Here is a 19747-nt window from a genome sequence, read left to right on the forward strand (position 1 = left end):
TAATCAATGCTTTTAAGGAAAAATTAGATAATGCCTTCTTTAAATGAAACATTTCTTGAGTTGAGCAGACTGAATGTGGAAAGATTCTAAAAACCTCTTTTCTGTGAAGTTCACGATGCAAATGGTGCAGCTTTGTAGCAATTACATGAGAACCAAGCCATGAAAATGGTCTGAATGCTTAGTATATATACCTAATTAATTTATTCACTTTTGAATAATTCACTTTAGCAGCAGAAATTAGCAACTACAGAACCACAGCATATGTTCTTTCTATTAAAACTTACTCTTAGCATACAAAAATTGCTTTTTCTACTATAGCAGTTGAGAAGGTGAAGACTACAAAGAAGTTAACACTGTCATTGAAATCTTTTATGATGGTCATAGGCTCAGGGCACTACTAGAAGACTCAAAGAAAGGAATCCAAGACAAGAAAGATGAGACCTTCAAAAAGCATTAGAGAGCAGCAGTTTAAGAGCACTGAAGTGGATGTGAATGGAGAATGAAAGTACTCAGATACAAGCCAGGGACCTTGGTCCAAAATCCTCTCTCTGTTCAGCGAAAGATTCATTTTCCAGTTCCATAAGAGATCAGAAGACTCTGAGCTGTATCTCGATGTACGCGTGGATCTAATTTACTGGAGGTGACATTTCTATTTTCTGACTTAAGGAAAAATAGACTGAAAACACATACGAGACAGCGGGACATTTTGTGTGTCATCCCTGTGATGCTGTGGACATCTTCCAAGGGGTAAGTGGACTGTGGTGATGACGGGCATCTCTTCAGAAGTTGGGGGGAGAGCAAACGGGACAGGAAGAAGCACAGAGCATCCCCTGTTCCCTGCCTGCTGCACAACCCTTCACAGCATCACCATCAACAGCATCGCTGTACGGGCTCTCTTCCACTCTTGCACATAAAAATCTGAGGCCTCATGCTTTTAAAGACCTGACTAAAGCCCTATGATTTGTTTCCCTTTTCAAGACAGAGCTTTTTTTTGAGCAGAGAATAGAAGAAAAGAGAATAGAAGATTCCATTTTCAAATCTGGGTCATTAGCTGCCCAAGGAGGAATGTTAATTATTGGTTTTAACATAGCCCTGATAAAAACAGAGTTCTGCAGGCAGCTAAAGGGATAAAAGGCACTTGTTCGGGGTAAACACAGAGCTGCACACTCCTTGGATTTAGGCATGTAACTCAGCTGAAGAGGAGAAAATTTGCATCAGAAGATTTGCATTTCTGAGTACAAGAATTTCATTGGGGTGCTCTGCATAGTAAAATCTGGTTTTCCAGAAGAGGGCACTAAATATATTTTTCTCCTATTTCAGTGATTAAAAATAAATAAATAAAATCAGAAGAATTAGATTATAAACTCCTTCAGGCTGGGACTACTTCCCATGTTTCTGCTTAGACAGCAGAATTAAATTCTTTCTGATTTTGCTTTCTAATGTCTTTTAAATCACTGTTGTTTTCCCATTTTGTATCCTATTCTTAATATATTTCTTTCCTTAACATTTTAAAATAACTCTCTATACTTATCACAATCCAGCACAAAATAGGATTTTTATTCTCCCTAAAAACTTAGGAAGCAAAATTATGTTAAAAACAGGAACTCACCTCTAATGTAGTTCTGAAGCCTCTGCATGTTGCAAGGAACCTAGCTCTTTATTAAGTCCTAACTTTTTTCAATAATTTTTATATAGCTACATTTATTTCATTCCTCTTAAGGCAAAGAAAGTTCCCCTGCGTTTCACTAAGATGGATTCCCATACAAGTACAAGAAAGAAAACGGCAATGATTTTACTGCTGACTGTCTATCTGATTTTGGCTATCTAGGAGACCTTGTGCAATTACCTTACCTATGTTTTATTCAAAAATAAATTGCAGGTTATTTTTAAGATGTTTTGTGAATTTTGTTAGAACATTAATCTCTACCAGGCTGTCTGTTCAAGTTAGGTCATCTACACACTCAGAAAAAGAAGCAGAATGAAAAATCTAATCTTATCCAAGCAAAGAAAAATTGGTTATTTTTCTATCAGAGTGTTTTGCCTTGAGTCTTCCCCCCGCCCCCCCCCCCCCCCCGCCTTCTCTGTTTGATGAAAATCTCATTTGCTAAAGAAAATATTTACAAGGGAAGACTGCTGATAGCTGATACCGATACATAATATACCTATGTACTCTTGCATGACAGGCTAATTATTTCTGACTTTTGATATTACTCTAGTCTTCCCTGGAACTGTGGATTTGCTTTTCAGTTTACTGATGTATATCTATGCCTGTGAATAAATGTAGGATACAGTTTGTTGGCCTCTGCTATATGAGCAAGGCTGTCCAACTTACATTTGAAATATTGTTTTGCACTCGGTCATGTCTGTGAAATTTGTGTTGAAGTCTCCCAGCTCAAATCAGGAGGCTTAAAGTTTAGTCCTAACTCCATTTATCTACATTATTAGAAGAACAGCAAGAGTTTAATCCTTTGTTTTTAATAGAAAATGGTTAAAGCTCAGAGGTGGCACAGCAGCTGAAGTCAGCATACTCAGTTTTTAATGCTCTCCATTTCATGCAGTTGGTATTATGTTGCAATAATCACACTAAACGACACTCCCTGGAATGGAGACTCAGTAAGAAATTGAGATTTGGTGCAGTTTTACTGAAACCATTGCTATAGCAGGAGCATGCCTCCGCACAACTGGAGTGTGGGGACTGAGGACCACAGGAAGACTGGCTGGGCAGAGCTTTGCTTCCCAGTCCCAGCTCAGGCAAACACATCATATCATGTTGTATGAGTGCACCTAGGTCATCATTTCGGAAGCACAAACTTCCTGCTGAAAACATCCCCCAATAACAGGGAGCAACAGAGCTAAAAACCTGGGATCCCAATGTGGTTTTATTGCTCGCTCCAGGAAAGAGCTGCAGGCCACAAGTAACCATAGGGGCTGCCCATGATGAACGCAGGGGCCCCACCAGTTCCTTCACCAGTGAGATGATCCCACTGCTAGAGTACCTGCTGAAGACAAAATGCTGAGGTGAACACCCGTTCCTTGCATTTAAGGGGTACAAACACATTTTCCATGGATAATAAACACAGGAAGGCTCCAGCCACCCGTTTCTCTTTGCTGAGATTCAGTGCCTATCATATCCCCTTTATTAAAAATGGAAAATAAAGAAGAAGCATGCAGATTTGGCCTATGTCATTTCACTCCACATTTTTTGTTGCTGCTTCTACCCAGAGTTACAATGGCAGACCCTCAGTTTAGGAAGCCCTAGGAACCCCTTGCCCCACAGCCCAAGGAATTTAACTACTAAAATGTCCCTGCAGTTCATGCAGTTGAGTACCTGACCCCACTCTAAGTCCTCATTTAAGCTGGAAATTTTTCTGTAATTAAACTGAGCTGTGCCAAAGCAGAAGGATTGCTGCTAAGAGCAAAGAACCATTCAGGCTACATAAAGGAACATATTTTCTGCTGGAGCTTTGTAGGGATTTGAAATGAACCATGAGGCTCCTCCAAAACAAATAAAATAAAGAAAAGGTTTGACCTCTTTTCTTCCCTTGTGTTAGTCCAAAATTGGTCCTGAAAGTTACCAACATGAAATTAGTTTCTGTAGTTTCTGCTTCAACACGGAGCTCTGGGATAAAGCTTGTCACTAATTATTGCTCCACCATCCTGTGTCTGTGTCCAAACATTTCTATTCTAAACACACAATGTCACAGAAATTGGACAGAGGGATGACTGCTGAACAGTAAGAATAAATATTCCCACCACATGATAACATGTTTACTCAATTAAAACGGGTATCCACCCTCCCATAGCAAGAATTTTTAATTTTGTATGCATGTGCAGCAGAAAAATATTTGGCATCAAAAGGGCTCTGCCGTGAAAGGCACAAGTGAGGACACCTGAGAAGACGGTGTTTGCACAACGCTGTAATAGAGTTTTGAAAACCCATAAATCCCTCTAGATTTGTGTGGCAAACTTCCCTGTCTCTCTGTGCCACTGCAGATATCAAATATTAATTTGGCTGAACCAATTACCGATATGCACACGCGACAGAAAAACTCAGCACGTTGGTATGCCTGACACAGATTTGCTACTTCTGCCTGAACTGAGATTCATCAGTAGGAAAATCTCCCAGTTGCCTGCACTTCATTTATTAGCTGCTTCGGTTTATTTAACGCAAGGTGACCGTGAAGTGCTGGTGTCCTGGGCAAGTTGCACACCTCCAGGTCTGACAGAAAAGCAAATGGAAGTGTAGAAACCTTTTTGAATCAACCTTCTCGGACGCCTTTGAAAATCCTCTTTTGTCTATCTTGTTGCTGTTCAGCCCGCATTGAAGACAGCAGATTAGGGAATTTATTCAAGGTGGTTTTGAGATTAGAAAAGATAGGCAGTCTTTCACAAAGGGTATTTTAAGTAGACCAGGTTCATAATTAAAAAAACCCACAACACTCTCCTTTTAAAATAAATGATTGCCTCTAAATTTTGTCAAACAATAGCTGCTGCCTCAGCTTCAAATCCAAAGTAAACTATCACCCAGAAAATTAACCTCCCCTATGTTCTCAGTACTTTCTTGTTAATACAATACTTCTGGACACACAAGCCTTAGCTTTTGTTATGTAAATGTAGCTGGAGCGCTTCTGTTCTTGTCACTACAAATAGGATAAAAAGCACATTATTAAACACGGATATTTACTCTACTGATCTTGGCTGTTGAAATAATATGACTCAAAACAGGGTGCAAGAATATGTGAGAAGGAGAAAAAAAGCGGCCCCCACTTTCAGCCCTGGAGCTCCAGAATCATCTCTCTAAAAACCCACCCAGGCATGCTCATAAAAATGGTGCAATTTTCAGAAGTTGTGAGCCTTTCACTGAAATATTACATATAAGCTGAATGGTATTAGTAATACTTGTTCTATGGGAAGCAACTGAAGATGTTGTTTTCATGAAGAAGACCCAAGATTTAGCAAATTATCAGATTTGATGAGTGGCTGGCCTATGTGGTTCCACTAATTCATTAATAACTTGACTTCTGCTCATTACAGAAGCACTGAACAACTACAGTCCTCTGGTGAATCAGGAAAAGAGAAAGTATCTTGCTTGAAGACACACACATGCACAGATGTAATAACAGAAAAAACCACTTTAACTGATATAACCTTCACATTATTAGGACTGATTATTTTTTTTTCTTATTTTTATGTAGGAAGGGATACTACAGTTATTTATCCTAATAACGGGAAACTAATTCTCATAAGTAAACAAAGCTACAGTGCTTTAGGCTTGAAAATGTTGGGAAAATAGTTTTAGCCACTAGCTTTTGATAATAGTCAACACGGCCCTTATATTGTGCAGCTTTACAATGGAGAAGGAGTTTATGAGCAACAAAGATTCAAAACTGCATTCGTATGAAAAAAGGATATAAAAACTATAAACATAAGCTTTTTCCCTCATAGTGCCCCACTCAAAAATTCTACTGGTTTACAACAAACACCAAAAATTGAACAAATCACTAAACCAGGTAGCATTATTTTATGGTACAAATGTTCTAACTGTGCTCACTTTACATAGTGTAATGACTATACATTTTCATTGTTCCTGAAAACCACATTGGCTGGGAATAAAAAACTAAATTTGAAATATAGTTATTGCCAGAGAAGGAAAACAGGTTTGTGCAAACCTATTTCTAGCACTGGCAAATCCATTTCAATTAAGTAATTTGTACCATAGCTACAATATTAGCAGTATTACTGATGATAGTTATGACAGTGTCTAATTTTCAGAGGCATATTTATCACAATAATAGTTTCCACCTAACTCAAAAGGATGTTGTGAGAATTCGTTAATATTTATACCCGTTAGTGTTTTGGAAATAACAAGTGTTATATTAATTTCTACATGACTAATTAAAGCAGTACAAAGTTGTAATTGAAGCCATAAGCACAAAACCTGTTCACTCTACACAACAACCAGACTTGGACAAATAGTTAAAAAATAGCAACAACAGTAATAATAATAACAACATGATGCTTTCTATAAATAATGCTTTTTTACTTCATTCATGCTCTAAATACAAAGTCCGGAGTTTGAACTAGGTCTTTCTGAGGTGTCTTTGCTCCCACCGCTCCTGTGAGACCTATGGCAACAGGCAGACAGAAAAGAAATACTAAACTCACCACATGAACTACTCCAAAAAAAAAAAAAAAAAAAAAATAGTTGGGCCTGTTCTAATTACAATGATGATTAATTCTTTGCAGCTTTCAGCATTATAAAAATGCATTCCTTTAACTGCAAAATAGGTAATAGCGTCTGTTGTATCAGCTATAAAAGTCTCTAAGCCCTAATTGTTGTTCAGAAGACTTAGCAGTTTGGTCCGTATTAATCAGCCAGGATTTCCTGTGTGTAATTGCTCTTAACTAGCTCAAACACAGTAATGGACTGGTAAATTGGAAATGAAGAACAAATAGCTTTAAGAAGAATCTCGGCCACTTTATTTCCTCTCTTGCATTACAATGACAGCTATTTATAATAAAGGCAATTAAATATTCTCTATTTAATGTCTCACCATGTCACTCAAGAAAATCATGTTTCTTCTCATTTACTTTCCTCTATTTCCTTTATCGCCATTCCACAAACTCCGCTGGTTAAGTCTGACTCCCACAGAAAGCTACACAAGCCCGTGGGGGTTGGTTACTCGTCCTTATTCTTACCCCATCCCTCTCTCCGTCGCAGAAACGCTACAGAATTTAAGAGGTTCTTTGCCACTTGGCTATTTAGGAAATCCCTTTTGGAGGCCACGGAGACCTACAAATGTGATTGTAGCCCAGGCACCATAGTGACTGTAGCCCAAACACCATAGAGACCTGTGCCCCCCGCCCCGGGAGGCGTGCAGGAGCGCGGAGCTTGACCAGTAAAGCTGGTGGAGCCAAGTGCTGGGCAAGAGTGGCTTTGACCTGACGGCACCAGAGACAGCCTTCACCCTCTGCTCCCTTTCTGCTGAGATGCTGTGCCTAAGCCCCGATTTGCCTGTGTGGTTTGGGGTTACTGAACTCTATAGCCCCAGCCCCACACACTTGTTGTGGTGGAGGCTGATTGGAAATGAAAGTTTCTCTGTGGGTGTATTTATTCCCCAACGCTTTCTGAAAACTTCACCCTGTGGTTTCAGCCTCAGGTTGGACCTCGCTCTAGTGTAAAGAAACAGAAAACAAACAAACAACAGAAAAATCGCAAGAGTATTTTAAAGACAAAGAAGCCTGGCGCCTTCCCTATGACCTTTCCAGAAAAAGAACAAATCTGCTGTGTTCAAGGTTAGAAAAGCTCCCTATTAGCACAAGGCTTACCCAGAATATTGCTGCCTGAAAGATTAAACTTCTGTAAATATAAGCACTGCAAAAAAGCATTTAGAATGGAACCTGACAGCCCGACCAGCCACAATGTACCCACGCCAGTCTCGCAACTGCCTGCCAAGCTTCCTGGGAGAAATATATTTTAAGGAACATGCTTTAATTCATCATCCTCTAAGATGATGAAGTGATACAACAGGAAAACGCACATTAGTTGCCTCAATAACTTTGCAAAATAGGTGTCTGCCAGTTCAGGGCTGTGTTATTCCAATGTGGGTGTCAGTGCCATTACCCAGACCAACACCGAGCAGAGATGCTTCTGTGCAAATAAATAGAAAAACCTTAGAAGAAAGCTATTACTGGCAGGAGATGACTTTGTAGTATTTTTCTTAAAAATATTTCACTTCATTGGAGTGACACACTATGCTTTTCTAGTTTGATTTTTATTCCTAGCTGGTATTAAAAATAGAGGCTGAATCCATTCATATTAGAATTCGGATAAATTATTAATTCATATTATGTATATTAAGATAGTACACATATATGTAAATGCAGCACAACTGTGTTGTGTAAAAAAATGATGAAAACATCTATACTCACAAACAAAAGGCAGCACAGAACACTTTCAAATGGCAAAAAAATAAAGCAACACTTTCTGACACCTATAAAATAAGTACAGAATAATTTCAAGAAGTTTCTTTTTTTAAAGTATTTGTAGAATTGAACTTTCGACAAATGTCCTTTGTCAATACATTTCCTGAAATTTCCTTTTGACTTTGCAACAAGGACAACTGCCCAAGGCTTTGCTAATCAATTTCTTGTGTTGCAGAAAACAGCGTAATTTGAATTTTGTCCAAGAATACAGTTTGAAATGCAGAAAATGCGAAAAGCTAACTAACATGCAATTATTTGTAGCCACAGTCTGCATACCAAGTGAGAAGAAAGCTGAATAAGTAATTTAACAGTTATTGCAACTTCAGTACACAAAGAGCCACCCATCGTGGCTTAAAGGTGCAATATTCAAGAATGAATTTTACTACCCCTCTACTAGTACGCTGCTGCTTCTTCAAAAAAATATCTTTGTATCCTTCATAAGCATGGATCTTAAAGGAAAAAGGAGGGGGTTTTTGTTTTGTTTTGTTTTGTTTTGTTTATTTTGTTTTGTTTCAGAAGACTATTTCAGGAACTCTTGCTATCATAAACTCATATGAATACTTGAACAATTTGCAATGCTCTCTTACACTGAATATATTTCACATCCTAAAATCTTCCCAAACGTCATGTTTCCAGCTTGCCACTTTGGGTTTTCCTTTCTGGAAGAAGATGTGGTGTGAGGAAGGGAGCACCTGCCTGTGTGCTGCTCTCTCTTCTCCAGCCAGGCATCTTAAAGCACCACAAACTCAGTGTTTTGCCTGTACCTCAAACCCACAGATCTGCAAGCACTGAAATGCAGAGAGGAGGATGCAGGGGACACACATCCCTTTCCCTCCCCATCCTCCTCCTCCATTGCCTCCATCAAGCATTCCTCTGCAGGCTGAACACAAAGTCTGGGCTGCAAAAGCCCCCATAACTTTGCTTCTTCCAGATCTTCCGAGTGTGCAGTCCTTTTGATGGATGAAGGTTGGGAATAAAAAGTGAATTTCTCACTACTGCTTTTTAGGAATGACATTTTTTGTCTCATTATAATTTTTGTCGTTACAGACATTTTTCTCTCGTTCTCAGAGGAACTGAAGAAGCCCTCTCTCCTCAGGGCTCCTCCAGCTCGCACAATGCATCTGAGCAGCGTTGGCACACAGCTTCCACAGCCAAAGGCCAACCATCTCCATTAAAAAAAGTGAATTTTACAAAACACCTCTGCCACACAAGGCGGGGGGTGGCTGGCTTTTATGCAAAGGCTTTGCTTGCTCAGTGGCCGTTAGGCTGTCTTCCCCATATTTAGATTTAACTTAACACTTCCACGTCCATCTCTGTCCAGAACTCTGCTAAGCTTCAGATAAGTGAAGTTGCACCAGCAATGATTTCCCAGCGAAAAAAGTCTTTAGGAATCACCCCTAAAGTTTCTCATACAGTTTTATGTGAACCCTTTTGAACACCAGGCATGGTTGTCCTGACTTTTATACCGCTGTGAGTCAGGAATAACTCCAAAGATGACAGCAGAGAAATCAGATGAGCAACAGAGCCACAACCTCTGCTACCTAAAGGACCAACAAATTTCCTTTGGTTAGCAGCTGAAACTAGATTTATTTTATGGAAGAAGAATTACAATTGCTGGTGAATGAATGATTTTTGTTTTGAGGAATCGGTGCAATTCTAGATTATGGAAACAAAATGTATAGGGATTTATAGTTTATCCAAGTAATACAGCATATATCATTCAAACATTTCAGGTCTTATACCAGCAGAATTTAAAAAGAAAATAAATATTATTCATGCTGAAGAACTGCTTCCCATGTGTTTGATCCTTTAGTCATCATTTAAAAACAACTCATTACACTTTTCTTTTTTGAAGTTTGGTAGAAAATTCGCCCTAATCTAAAACTTAGCAGTAACCCAGTGGTGATTTCTTACGAATGATTTATACCTAACCCTCTGAAGAAAAGGATTTATAATGAAAGTGATAGCTCAACCCTAACTGCAGCACTGGGAACGGTGACACCATAATTAACGTATTATTTCAGTTGTGGGAGACACTGACAGTTGCTTTTTGTTCTGGGCAAGAAATTTATAGTGTGACTGAAAAAGGCACCATAGAAAAAAAAAATTCACAGAAGAGGAATAGAAATCCTTGTAGCAAAGACATGTCCTTACAATCCCGCTCCCAAAGACTATAAAATCCTGGCAATGACAGTGTTTCCTCTACGGTGTAATTTATACCTTTTTCCTCTACTAGATGGCAGTATGACATGCTCGCAGAATAGCTAAATGAGAGGTTTGCTTTCTTTGTTTCATAGGTAGCAATTAATTTAAAATATCATCTTACTGGCATAGAATTGAGAAAAATAAATAATAAAAAAGCCTGTGTATTTTGAAATCAACTCTATTTACTTACTGGTTCAACATTAAAAGCAAAAAGTGCATATTCCCGGTCAGGTGATACTTCATATCGAATAGCCTTTAAGGAGACCTAGAAAATAAATCAAACATTGAAATAAATATTTTTCAGTTTTAAAGCCAATGACATCTAGAACTAATTGTTATGACCAACTTTCTAATGATGAAGAATACTGCCAGACTAAGGGTCTTGAAAAATAATACATCACATCTCTTGTCGAATCCCAGAAAAGTTATGTGGGCATTTATATGTACCTATAAGAGAAAGGATAACTACATTGTGACTCAGAGCAGGTGGCTATCTCAAAAAATCACAGTTTTCCTTAAAACTTACTGCATACCGGGTGATGGGGCAGCTGTGGACAGCAAGTAGTAGAAAACTTCGATTAGTGTCAATTTATGAATTCCCTCTCATTCCCTGCAGTCACTGGCCAAAGTGCAGGAGATAACAAGCAGTAAATACCTGCTGGAGCAAATTAATATAAAGAGACACCACTACCTTTCCCAATTAAGACAACACTGAGAACTATCCCATTTTCCTCAGTTACAAAAGTCTTTGGGATGCTGTAGTGATGCAGCTTCCCAGGTGCACCCTGACCTGGGGTCTGCAAAAAGCCGCTCTGTAAGTCTTACTAACAAGAAGAGATGCCAAAATATCTCAGACTTGTCAGGAATTACCTTTTCCCTGGTCCACTTATTTGTATAGTGCAGACACTTCTCCTTTCCAGTGTGTTTCAATATAATACGTTTCTGGCACACATGGCACCAAGGTCAAAGAGGGGTGCCACTAACACGCCACCCATCCACGCCTTTTAAATCTCACCCTCTTACCTAACAAATTAGATGCAGGTCCTTGAGAGATGCCCATGGAGCAAAACGGAAGGGGGAATTTGGGTTGCAGGGAAATGCACAGCATCCCACTGGGAGAGCCTCCCCCAAGGGCAGAGAGGCTGGAGGCGTTGCGTGGGGAAACCCAGGGACAGCCAAAGGCAGAGGGGACTGATCATAGAATCACAGAAGAATGGTGCGGGTTGGAAGGGACCTTTAAAGGGCATCTAGTCCACCCGTCCTGCAACGAGCAGGGACATCTTCAACTAGATCAGGTCGCTCAGAGCCCCGTCCGACCTGACCTGGAATGTTTCCAGGGACGGGGCATCTACCACCTCACTGGGCAACCTGATGGGCTGATGGGCCAGCGTGGATCAGGATGGCGGGTAACAGGGGAGCGTGAGAGCCAGCAGTGTCAGCACGAAGACAGATTTTCTTTACTGTTATATTAATAAGAAGGAGAAAGGAAAACATGCCAAGGGAGCAAAAGTTTTTCTGACCCAGGGCTGGGAACGAAGAGGGCAAAGACAATGTGCCTGGATGAGGTGTAATGGCGGCTCCTGTACTGGGACTTTTGGGATTAATGTGGAGGTGATGTTCTGCAGATTTATTGACTGAGAGGGCAGAGGAGCAAGGTTAGAACAGGCAGTAGGGAGGCCATGGCATGAAAAAGTAGGACTATCTTGTAACACTACGCTTTTCTTACAAAAGGCAAAAATTAAAACCCAGGGGAATAAACAGAAGCCAAATGGAAGCAGTTTGATTTCAACAGACCTTGACATTAAAGAAAGCCAGCCCATTCCTTTACCTTTAGCAGAATTGTAAAGAAAGAGGTTGTGCTCTGGTAAAAGAGGACTGCTTATGTGATGTAGCAAAGGCTGAAGGTTAAATGGCAGCATGCAAAGTTCAAGGTTGGGTCCTGCAATAACAATTCAGTAATAAATTCTTTGTCTCATTAAAAAAGAATTAATACTGTACTTGAGCTTTGTATGAGTCATATACTCATACTGCAAAATAAAACCAACCTGGAATGTGTTTTTATAGTTTTCTTGTAGATTTACTTTTAGCTTTTAAGTTTCTAAAGCTGTTTTCTGCAGATCTTGGGTGATTAAGATAAGTCTCTGTGAGCCATCCTCTGCTTTTGTAGTTTTGCAATGATGCAGTACATCAAAAACACCTCAAGTTAATCAAAACATTAGGAAGGTACTGCATAAGTGACAATTTTACCAGGGCAATGTGATTCATATCTCATTGTTGGAGCAAACATGAGTGTATTTTAGAAATCAACTTCTTACAGCAAATATTGAAAACACTCTGACATTTAATGTACTAACTTCTGTCACAATGTTGGCTTCATCTACTACAAAAAACAGTGCTACAAAACACTTTCATCATTATAAATAATACTCTGTATCAGCTGTGAAATTATTTTCTTTTCATTTATTTTAATAGCCACCTCCTAACTTCTTTTCCCAATAATTTCTTAGGGTTTCTCTCATATGCAACTCCACTTCCATTCATCAACACTATTCATTAACAACACTGAAATTACATTTCAACCATTAGGCAACAAAAATCAGCAAATCCACAAATTAAAAAATAAGTATATGCATGGAGGAATGTGGAAAATGCTACCAACAGACAGTAAATTACATCAATTGTCTTTTCTATTAAGCATGCAAAGACGAGAATTATGCATCTTTCAATTATATATGATATGCAAGACTAGCTTCAAATATCTATATGATGCCTTCCTGTAGTATGAAAGAAACTGAGCTTGCAGAATAATACGAAAAGCTGGAGTTCAATTTCACATTATCAGTCATTGCGTAGCCCATAGTATTACCAGTGTATTGCTTCTCCTTGAGAATACACAAAGTTGAAACCCAAGTCATTTTCTGCTTTACTGATCCAACTGCAAAAGAACTGTGAAATTCTGCTACTCGTTATAGAAAATACTTACAATTTTTTTGTTTTCTATTAATATTGTTGAATTGTTAGTTTCGACATTCTTCAGAATCACTGTGCCATTCTGGTTTCTATAAATGAATTCATTATCTGCAAGGAGGAAAAGAAAAGAACATTAAGGAAACCTGAAATTGTCTGTTTGTGTAGAACCTAATTATGGACTTGAACCAAAAGTACTGCTGGCAACTTCCTTCTAAAGAACACAGATTATTTTCTGTTAATGCAGCCATTGCTGTGATGTTAAAGTGGCTTCCAGGACAGTCATTAAACAACATGGTTAGTGTTTGCCACATTTTTATTCTGCCACACTTTCCCAGAGCTGAAGGAAGAGGGTGACCTGTTTTGAATGTACATACACAGCTTGCTGTATTGTTAGTGTAGAAAAGAACAAGGTCGAAAAACATTCCTTATGCTTAAAGGTTTCCAAGATCCTCAGTCTCTGTAGGACTTTAATAAGCCAGATGCCTAGAAAGTCTCTGACGGTTAAAGGCAAATCACCTTCTAACAAAGCAGATTCTGGAACTTAATACTGTACAGATCTTCCAACTCGGCCATTTGTCCTGCAAACTCACACCAGAAGGACATGCATGCAAAGGAATTGGCATTTTCACATGGAACAGGACAAATCAGTTTGTCCCTGTTGCACTTTGGGACTATTCCAGCACTCAGGACATCTGGACAAAGACAAGAATCCCCTCCGGTAGCTGCTGCACAAGCGGGAGATAGTCTCCAGCCCTCAAAGCTCAAAACCTACTTGACAGAAAGGCTGGGGTAGACATGTGAAAGAAACTCCAATGAGGTTGGGTGGCAGGTCAAAAGTTCAGGAGGAAAAAACATTACAACAATAAAGGGTTGTCATCTTGTCAGATGTCATAACCTGAAGTTCAAGTCTGATCAGTGCTTACATGCACTGCCTCACAGATAAAACATAAAACGTTAAGTCCCAAGCGCACTGCCATTAAAAGATTCAGCAGCTTTTCTTGACACAGGAGTAGGGTTACTGGGTTTTAGCGACCTGGCTAAACTAAGATTGAGAACTGATGGATCTTTCCAAACTTCTGCCTCCAGGTTCCGTTAGGGAAAAATTCCTCATTGCCTACCCTCACTGTGGCCACCCCAGGGTGGCTACCATGGTGCATCCCACAAGTGTTAGGGCCACACGAATGGTTAAACATTACCCATGGGTTGTCCCGGCATGAGGCAAAGGTGAGTTTAAATCCTACAGGGTTCGTACAAGCACATTGTAACCACAGACAGGTGCGCGGTGCCTGGCTCCCCGTAGCCTGCTGAAGACAACACTGGATCCAGAGACCCAGTTCTTTCAAAACTTTGCTGTACAGACCTAGCATACTCCTTCCTTATCCATGTTTCAGTCTTCTTTTATTTCTAAGGTAGCGATGACAATCCTCATCACAGTCATTAACCATCTTTGTAAAAGTGAAAGTGCAGACGAAAAGCTTCTACACTCTACTCTTTACGATCAATAAAAACAGTCATCTCCTACAGATCACAGTTTTACATATAAGCGTAGGAAGAAAAAATCTTTTCTGAGATTGAGATGAATCAGATTCTGTGAGGCCAAACTGTTGCTGCAATATGGATGATCGTCTCCAGACAACAAGATGTTAGAGAGTCAAGATTCTCAGTGTCCAAATCACAGCAGCAGCCCTTCGGACTCATAGGAAAACTTCTCAAAGCATCTCTTTCTTTTAATTATGGAATCAATTTTATCAGCACCTTCAATCCTGAATAAAAAATGCAGGATCTGAATTAGAGTAAGACTTGCATTTGAGAGCAGAATAGTGAAGAGAGTTCCTGTTTGGATTTGACAGTATTAAAAGTTTGTCATTAGTTCTGGAGTGTTGTCCAAGGGCACGGCATTTTCATAAGCATGCCTGATTATATTCAGGACTTTGAAATATTGCTTCATAGAATTTATGACTGAACAAACTAAGATTCTCAAACCTGGGAAAGAACTGACTGAACAGAACTAGGACAGAAGTCAAAAAAGTCATAAGCAGCGTGGAAAAGATAAATAACGAATGCTCGTTCCCTGCGTTTTCCGAAATAAATATTGGGAGGCACTAAAAGACGCCAGCCAGTGACAGGTTCAATACAAATAAAAGAGATTATTTCTTCTCGCAGAAGGTAAACAAGCTGTGGAAGTTACAGACTCAGACTAGAGCGGGTGCCAGGACTGCATGTGGGTCCGAATAAGAATTAGAAAAATGGAAGAAAAATCCACCAAAGATTGTGGTCTTGAGGGGAGACACTTTTCATTAAGCCCTTGAACTTGTGATTGCAAGGGACTAGAAGCATATCCTGAATTACCATCTTGAGAAATTCACCTGCTTTTTAAAATCTTCCCTAAACATTTGCTCTTGTCCTGGGCCAGACAGCAGAAGAGATGATCTCTGGGGTCTGATCCAGCACTGACTTATTTACAACTTTAACTTCTAGCCTCTGTGCCCAGATCCTTAAGAAATGCCTTTATGCCAACAATTTAGGAAGTGATACGATAAAAGGTATTAATGCTTCCTGCATACCATGCCTTTACATCCTTAGGCCATTAAGCATGGGTGAAGCATCATTTGTTATATGAGGAAAGTATACAGTCCAAATTCTTATTTTCAGGTATTCTAGAAATAACAGGAATAACTAAACTGAGAGACAGAATATTACCTAATTATCAGACATTTTGAAAAAGATTACTGCTTTAATAATCACCCTATGTCAACAACATGGAATGTTTTCCAGCTACATACTAAGTTCTAGACAGAAAAATCACATTTTAAATATGGCCACCAAAGCATTTGGATAATTGTAAGCCTCTCAGGATATTTCCTAATTACAGGAAAAACTAGCAATGAAACTCAGCTCAAAGTTCAGTGCACAAGTAAAGTAGCTTATTAATCTAATGAGTCTGTGGGGCTGTTAATATTTGGTGGCTGTTTCTTGAGCATTGCATGAACCGGTGGAAGTTACATTACTGCCCGTAATGACATTGCTACTATATTGCTCCCCACGTGCTCCAAAAAACCGTAACATTTTAACTGTGAAACTTCAAGATGATTACATAGAAGTTGCTCCAGAGTTGAAAGCAGGAGATGAAAGACTTTCCCATTATTTGTTAAAGTGTAACAAGTTTAAAATCAGGTGCTAATCTGCTGCATGTACTTCTGGTATGAATAAGGAAGAATAAATGAAGCAGCGCTGATTTGTTAGGGCTGTAAATCTTGCTATTATATTCAATACAAGCCATCAACACAGCATCTGAATTAATGAACAGAAAATTGGTCTGCTTAAGAGAAGAACAAATTGATCTGCATTATATTCCAAGCAAAACACTGTGAGGTTCAGCTGGTCTGTAAGTCGTATTATCTTAGTCCTCAAAAGAATCAATGAATAATATTCCTGGACTTCTGTTTTGAAGTGTGTGATTAGTTCCAGTGCAAGAGCATTTATTTAAATGGGACATGCCTCAATCAAAGACAAAAAGCAATGCAGCAACCTCTGTCTGTAATGAATTCTGTCCAGCGAGCTGATGAGAATTTGCAGCCTGATTTATAGTTGTCACCACAGCTGATAAAGGTCATCGCTGCATCTCATTTTTTATACCTGCCTTTCTTTGGGGCTGGCGTTCAATGTAAATGATGCTGAAAATTGTAACTTTCAGGCATAAAGCCATTTATTCCATTTCTTCAACAGCAGAGTTCACTTCGCCAACTCCTCCCCTTCTTTGAACTTCCAGGAAATTGTCTGGTTGGTAGAATATATTATGTGTCTGTGAGTGTAGACACAGATATGCAGTCACGCTTCCAAAAGTGACTGATTACAAAAAGCAGTGATTACTAGAAATAACGGAGCAGCCTTGGTGCTGTAGAGAGTCAGTGTAAAGGAATGAGGGAGCCTTGGCAGTCATTTTTAAAAAACCTGCTAAGCAGAACGGGCGAAATCCGGAAACCCAAGACCAATGATATATTTGCAGTGTCGGGGTTTCCCAGCTTCTTTGTACACATCTTTCTTAAATTCAGTCAGGAGATAAGTACACAGAGAAACCAGATCTTGTGACAGGGAGCTCATGTCCCTTGCAGTCGCTGAGCCCTCGCCAGGAACAGCATGCACGTGGGTTTGCTTTGCCTGGCAGCTCTGCCCGCTGGCCTCTTGTTTAGAGTGAAGCAAGACAAAACGACAGGATTTTTCTTAAGAGAATAATGCATTACGCACTGTGGCCCCAATGCAGGTTTTGCATTTTCAGGCGTGCTACCTGGCCAGCCCTTTCCAAGGTTCTACCATCAGAGAAGGCACGGGGTCTCTGGAAACTTGCCCACTGGTGCTGCTGTGATGCTGAACCCAGAACTGGCAGTTGAAAACTCAGGAGAAAGATCATGAGGCTGTCACTGGTATCGTTTGAGGACCCTGAATCATCAGTTCAATATGCAGAGGCAGCCTAAACAGCCAACAAAAGGCTGGACGCCATCAAGACAGCAAGACAGCATGGTTCATTTGCCATGCTATAAAACAAGGGAGTACAAAAATTCACGGACAACTGATAAACTGACAGATATTAAAGGAAGTAGGCAGGATATATCATCTCTCATCCCTGATGCAGGGCTGCTTCATTATGGACCACTAAAAGGGGCCAGGCTCAAGTTCAACACAGCATCAGCTATTGCCTTAGTTAAAGACCTGACACTGGGCTAGAGGAGCACTTGTCTGAGCCAGCACAGCTTGTTTTTACATTACCGTGTGTCAGGCTGGGCACCAGACTAAATAGCTCATCACAGTGGACAAAAAGGTCTGGGACAATTTTGCCCCTAGAAGGAGTAAGTTTGAGTGCTGGCGGTGCAAAGGAAATGAAAGAATTACATCCAGCTGCAGGAACCCAGATTTGCATTAGCGTCAGTGCTCGTGAATTTATGGCTGTACAGCTTCTCTGATGAGACTAAGTAAGTACACGCTATCAGAGATGAGAAACTGGTTTATAAGATAATAGCAGGACCTGCATGCTTCTGAGAATTTTCATTATTTGTCACAGATTATGGAAAGCAGAAAGCAGAACTATGCGGTAAAAGATGGGAAAGAATAAGAATTTAAATCCAGCTGCCAAAAAAATATTTTTAAAGAAATCGTAATTTTCTATCAGTTTAGCAACTGACAAATGAAAAGCAGAGAAAAAAAGGTTAAAACATTCACATGCAGCAGGTCAGCAGTAAGAGTTAATGAAAGGCAGAAGGTAGTATCAGGACTGTTAGGAGAGCTTCAGTCATTTAGAGCCACAGACTTAGAGGAAAAGACAACTTCTCAAGTCCTGTAGTTTCAGATCAACAGACGTGAAACATAATTGAATGAGTCTTAGTCTGATGAAAGTCAGCATCGGGGGAATTATCATCCTCAATCCCTAAGATTAAGGGAGATTGGTGAATAAAGGAAATGTAAGTCCTGAAGTTGTTCTGAACCATTTCAGATAAATGAGCCTCCAGATACCAGCATGACTGTCAAGGCTGGCAAACAAATTATGCCGTGTCAAGAGAGCAGACGGCAGCGTGTCCCGTGGGAGCGAGCCCGCGTCGCTCCGCGGGCACCGAGGTCACATCGCACCGGGCCCACGTGCGCTGCTGGGATGGAGCTCTGCGCTGGCACAGCGCATGTCACGGGGCCACCAAGAGAGGAGGGGGCACTGTGCTGTTATTTCTCATCCCTGCTGCTGGAGGAAGGTCCTTGCTAGACCTAACCTCAGGCACGACCCATGGCAGCTGGCAGGCAGTTTGCATCTGATGGGCTTTACAGCTGGGTTAGAAACCCTGAAAGAGTCCTCTGAGCTTTCCAGAAGTGAAAACACCGCATCCTATTCAACCCAATGAAGCCAATTACCACAGCTGGAAACGAGTCAAGAGCCTGATGTTATCACCCACACTCTTCCAAAAAAGAAAAGCTGTTGTGGGGGTTTTAATGACCCAAAGCAGTCAGAATTTTAGAATTTTCTCTTACATCTGAAGGATGAGCCTTCCGCCAGCCCTGCAGCACTGCCCGCCGCAGTGCAGGGCGTCACTCAGCACTCAGCCAGGCTGAGACCCCTTTGCTAATGCAACAGCAGCGCCTGGACCAGCCGAGGGTTTCTTGGAGTCTTCCCAGGCAGGTAGCAATCAGACACAACTGGTTAGCTCTTACCATCTAATAAGATAACAGACAGGAAGGTTGCAACAGCAGGACAGATGATTTTTTTAGACAGAGTTGGTGTTTTCAGACTGGCAACGGCATGTACTACAATTATATTCATTTGGAAAAATACATCAGGGTGAGGCAGTGGAATTAAAATGAAAAATATTTCCGGCTAGCTTAGCAGCCCAACAAGTTTCCTGAAGGGCCAGGTGAGCCCCTGCACAGTGGATGGAGACCAGAGGTGGTGGGGAAAGGAGCGGGTGTTCCCCTCGGGTGGGTTTGGCCATGTCACAGCCCTCACTCACCCCCAGCCAGGGCCAAAGAGAAGGGTCTGGCTGGAGAAAGCAAACCTGGACTATCCACAGCAGCACACAGGAAAAAAAATAAAATACTGGCTTGTAGTGAT

The 19747-nt window shown here is 40.4% G+C and overlaps 1 protein-coding gene across 6 annotated transcripts in view; it reads right to left on the bottom strand.

Moving 5' to 3' along the window:
- Window positions 1-19747, bottom strand: part of DPP6 (dipeptidyl peptidase like 6) — a 575931-nt gene that overhangs the window by 134851 nt on the left and 421333 nt on the right. For all 6 annotated transcript variants that reach the window (XM_049798774.1, XM_049798776.1, XM_049798778.1 and 3 more), the window contains exons 4-5: window positions 13175-13269; window positions 10382-10456 (exon numbers count right to left, since the gene is read on the bottom strand). In XM_049798774.1, the coding sequence (XP_049654731.1) occupies window positions 10382-10456; window positions 13175-13269 (170 nt within the window). The remainder of the gene's footprint in view (window positions 1-10381; window positions 10457-13174; window positions 13270-19747) is intronic.

This window comes from Accipiter gentilis, chromosome 4 (genome assembly GCF_929443795.1).
Source record: "Accipiter gentilis chromosome 4, bAccGen1.1, whole genome shotgun sequence".
In the NCBI taxonomy this organism is placed as follows: domain Eukaryota; kingdom Metazoa; phylum Chordata; class Aves; order Accipitriformes; family Accipitridae; genus Astur; species Astur gentilis.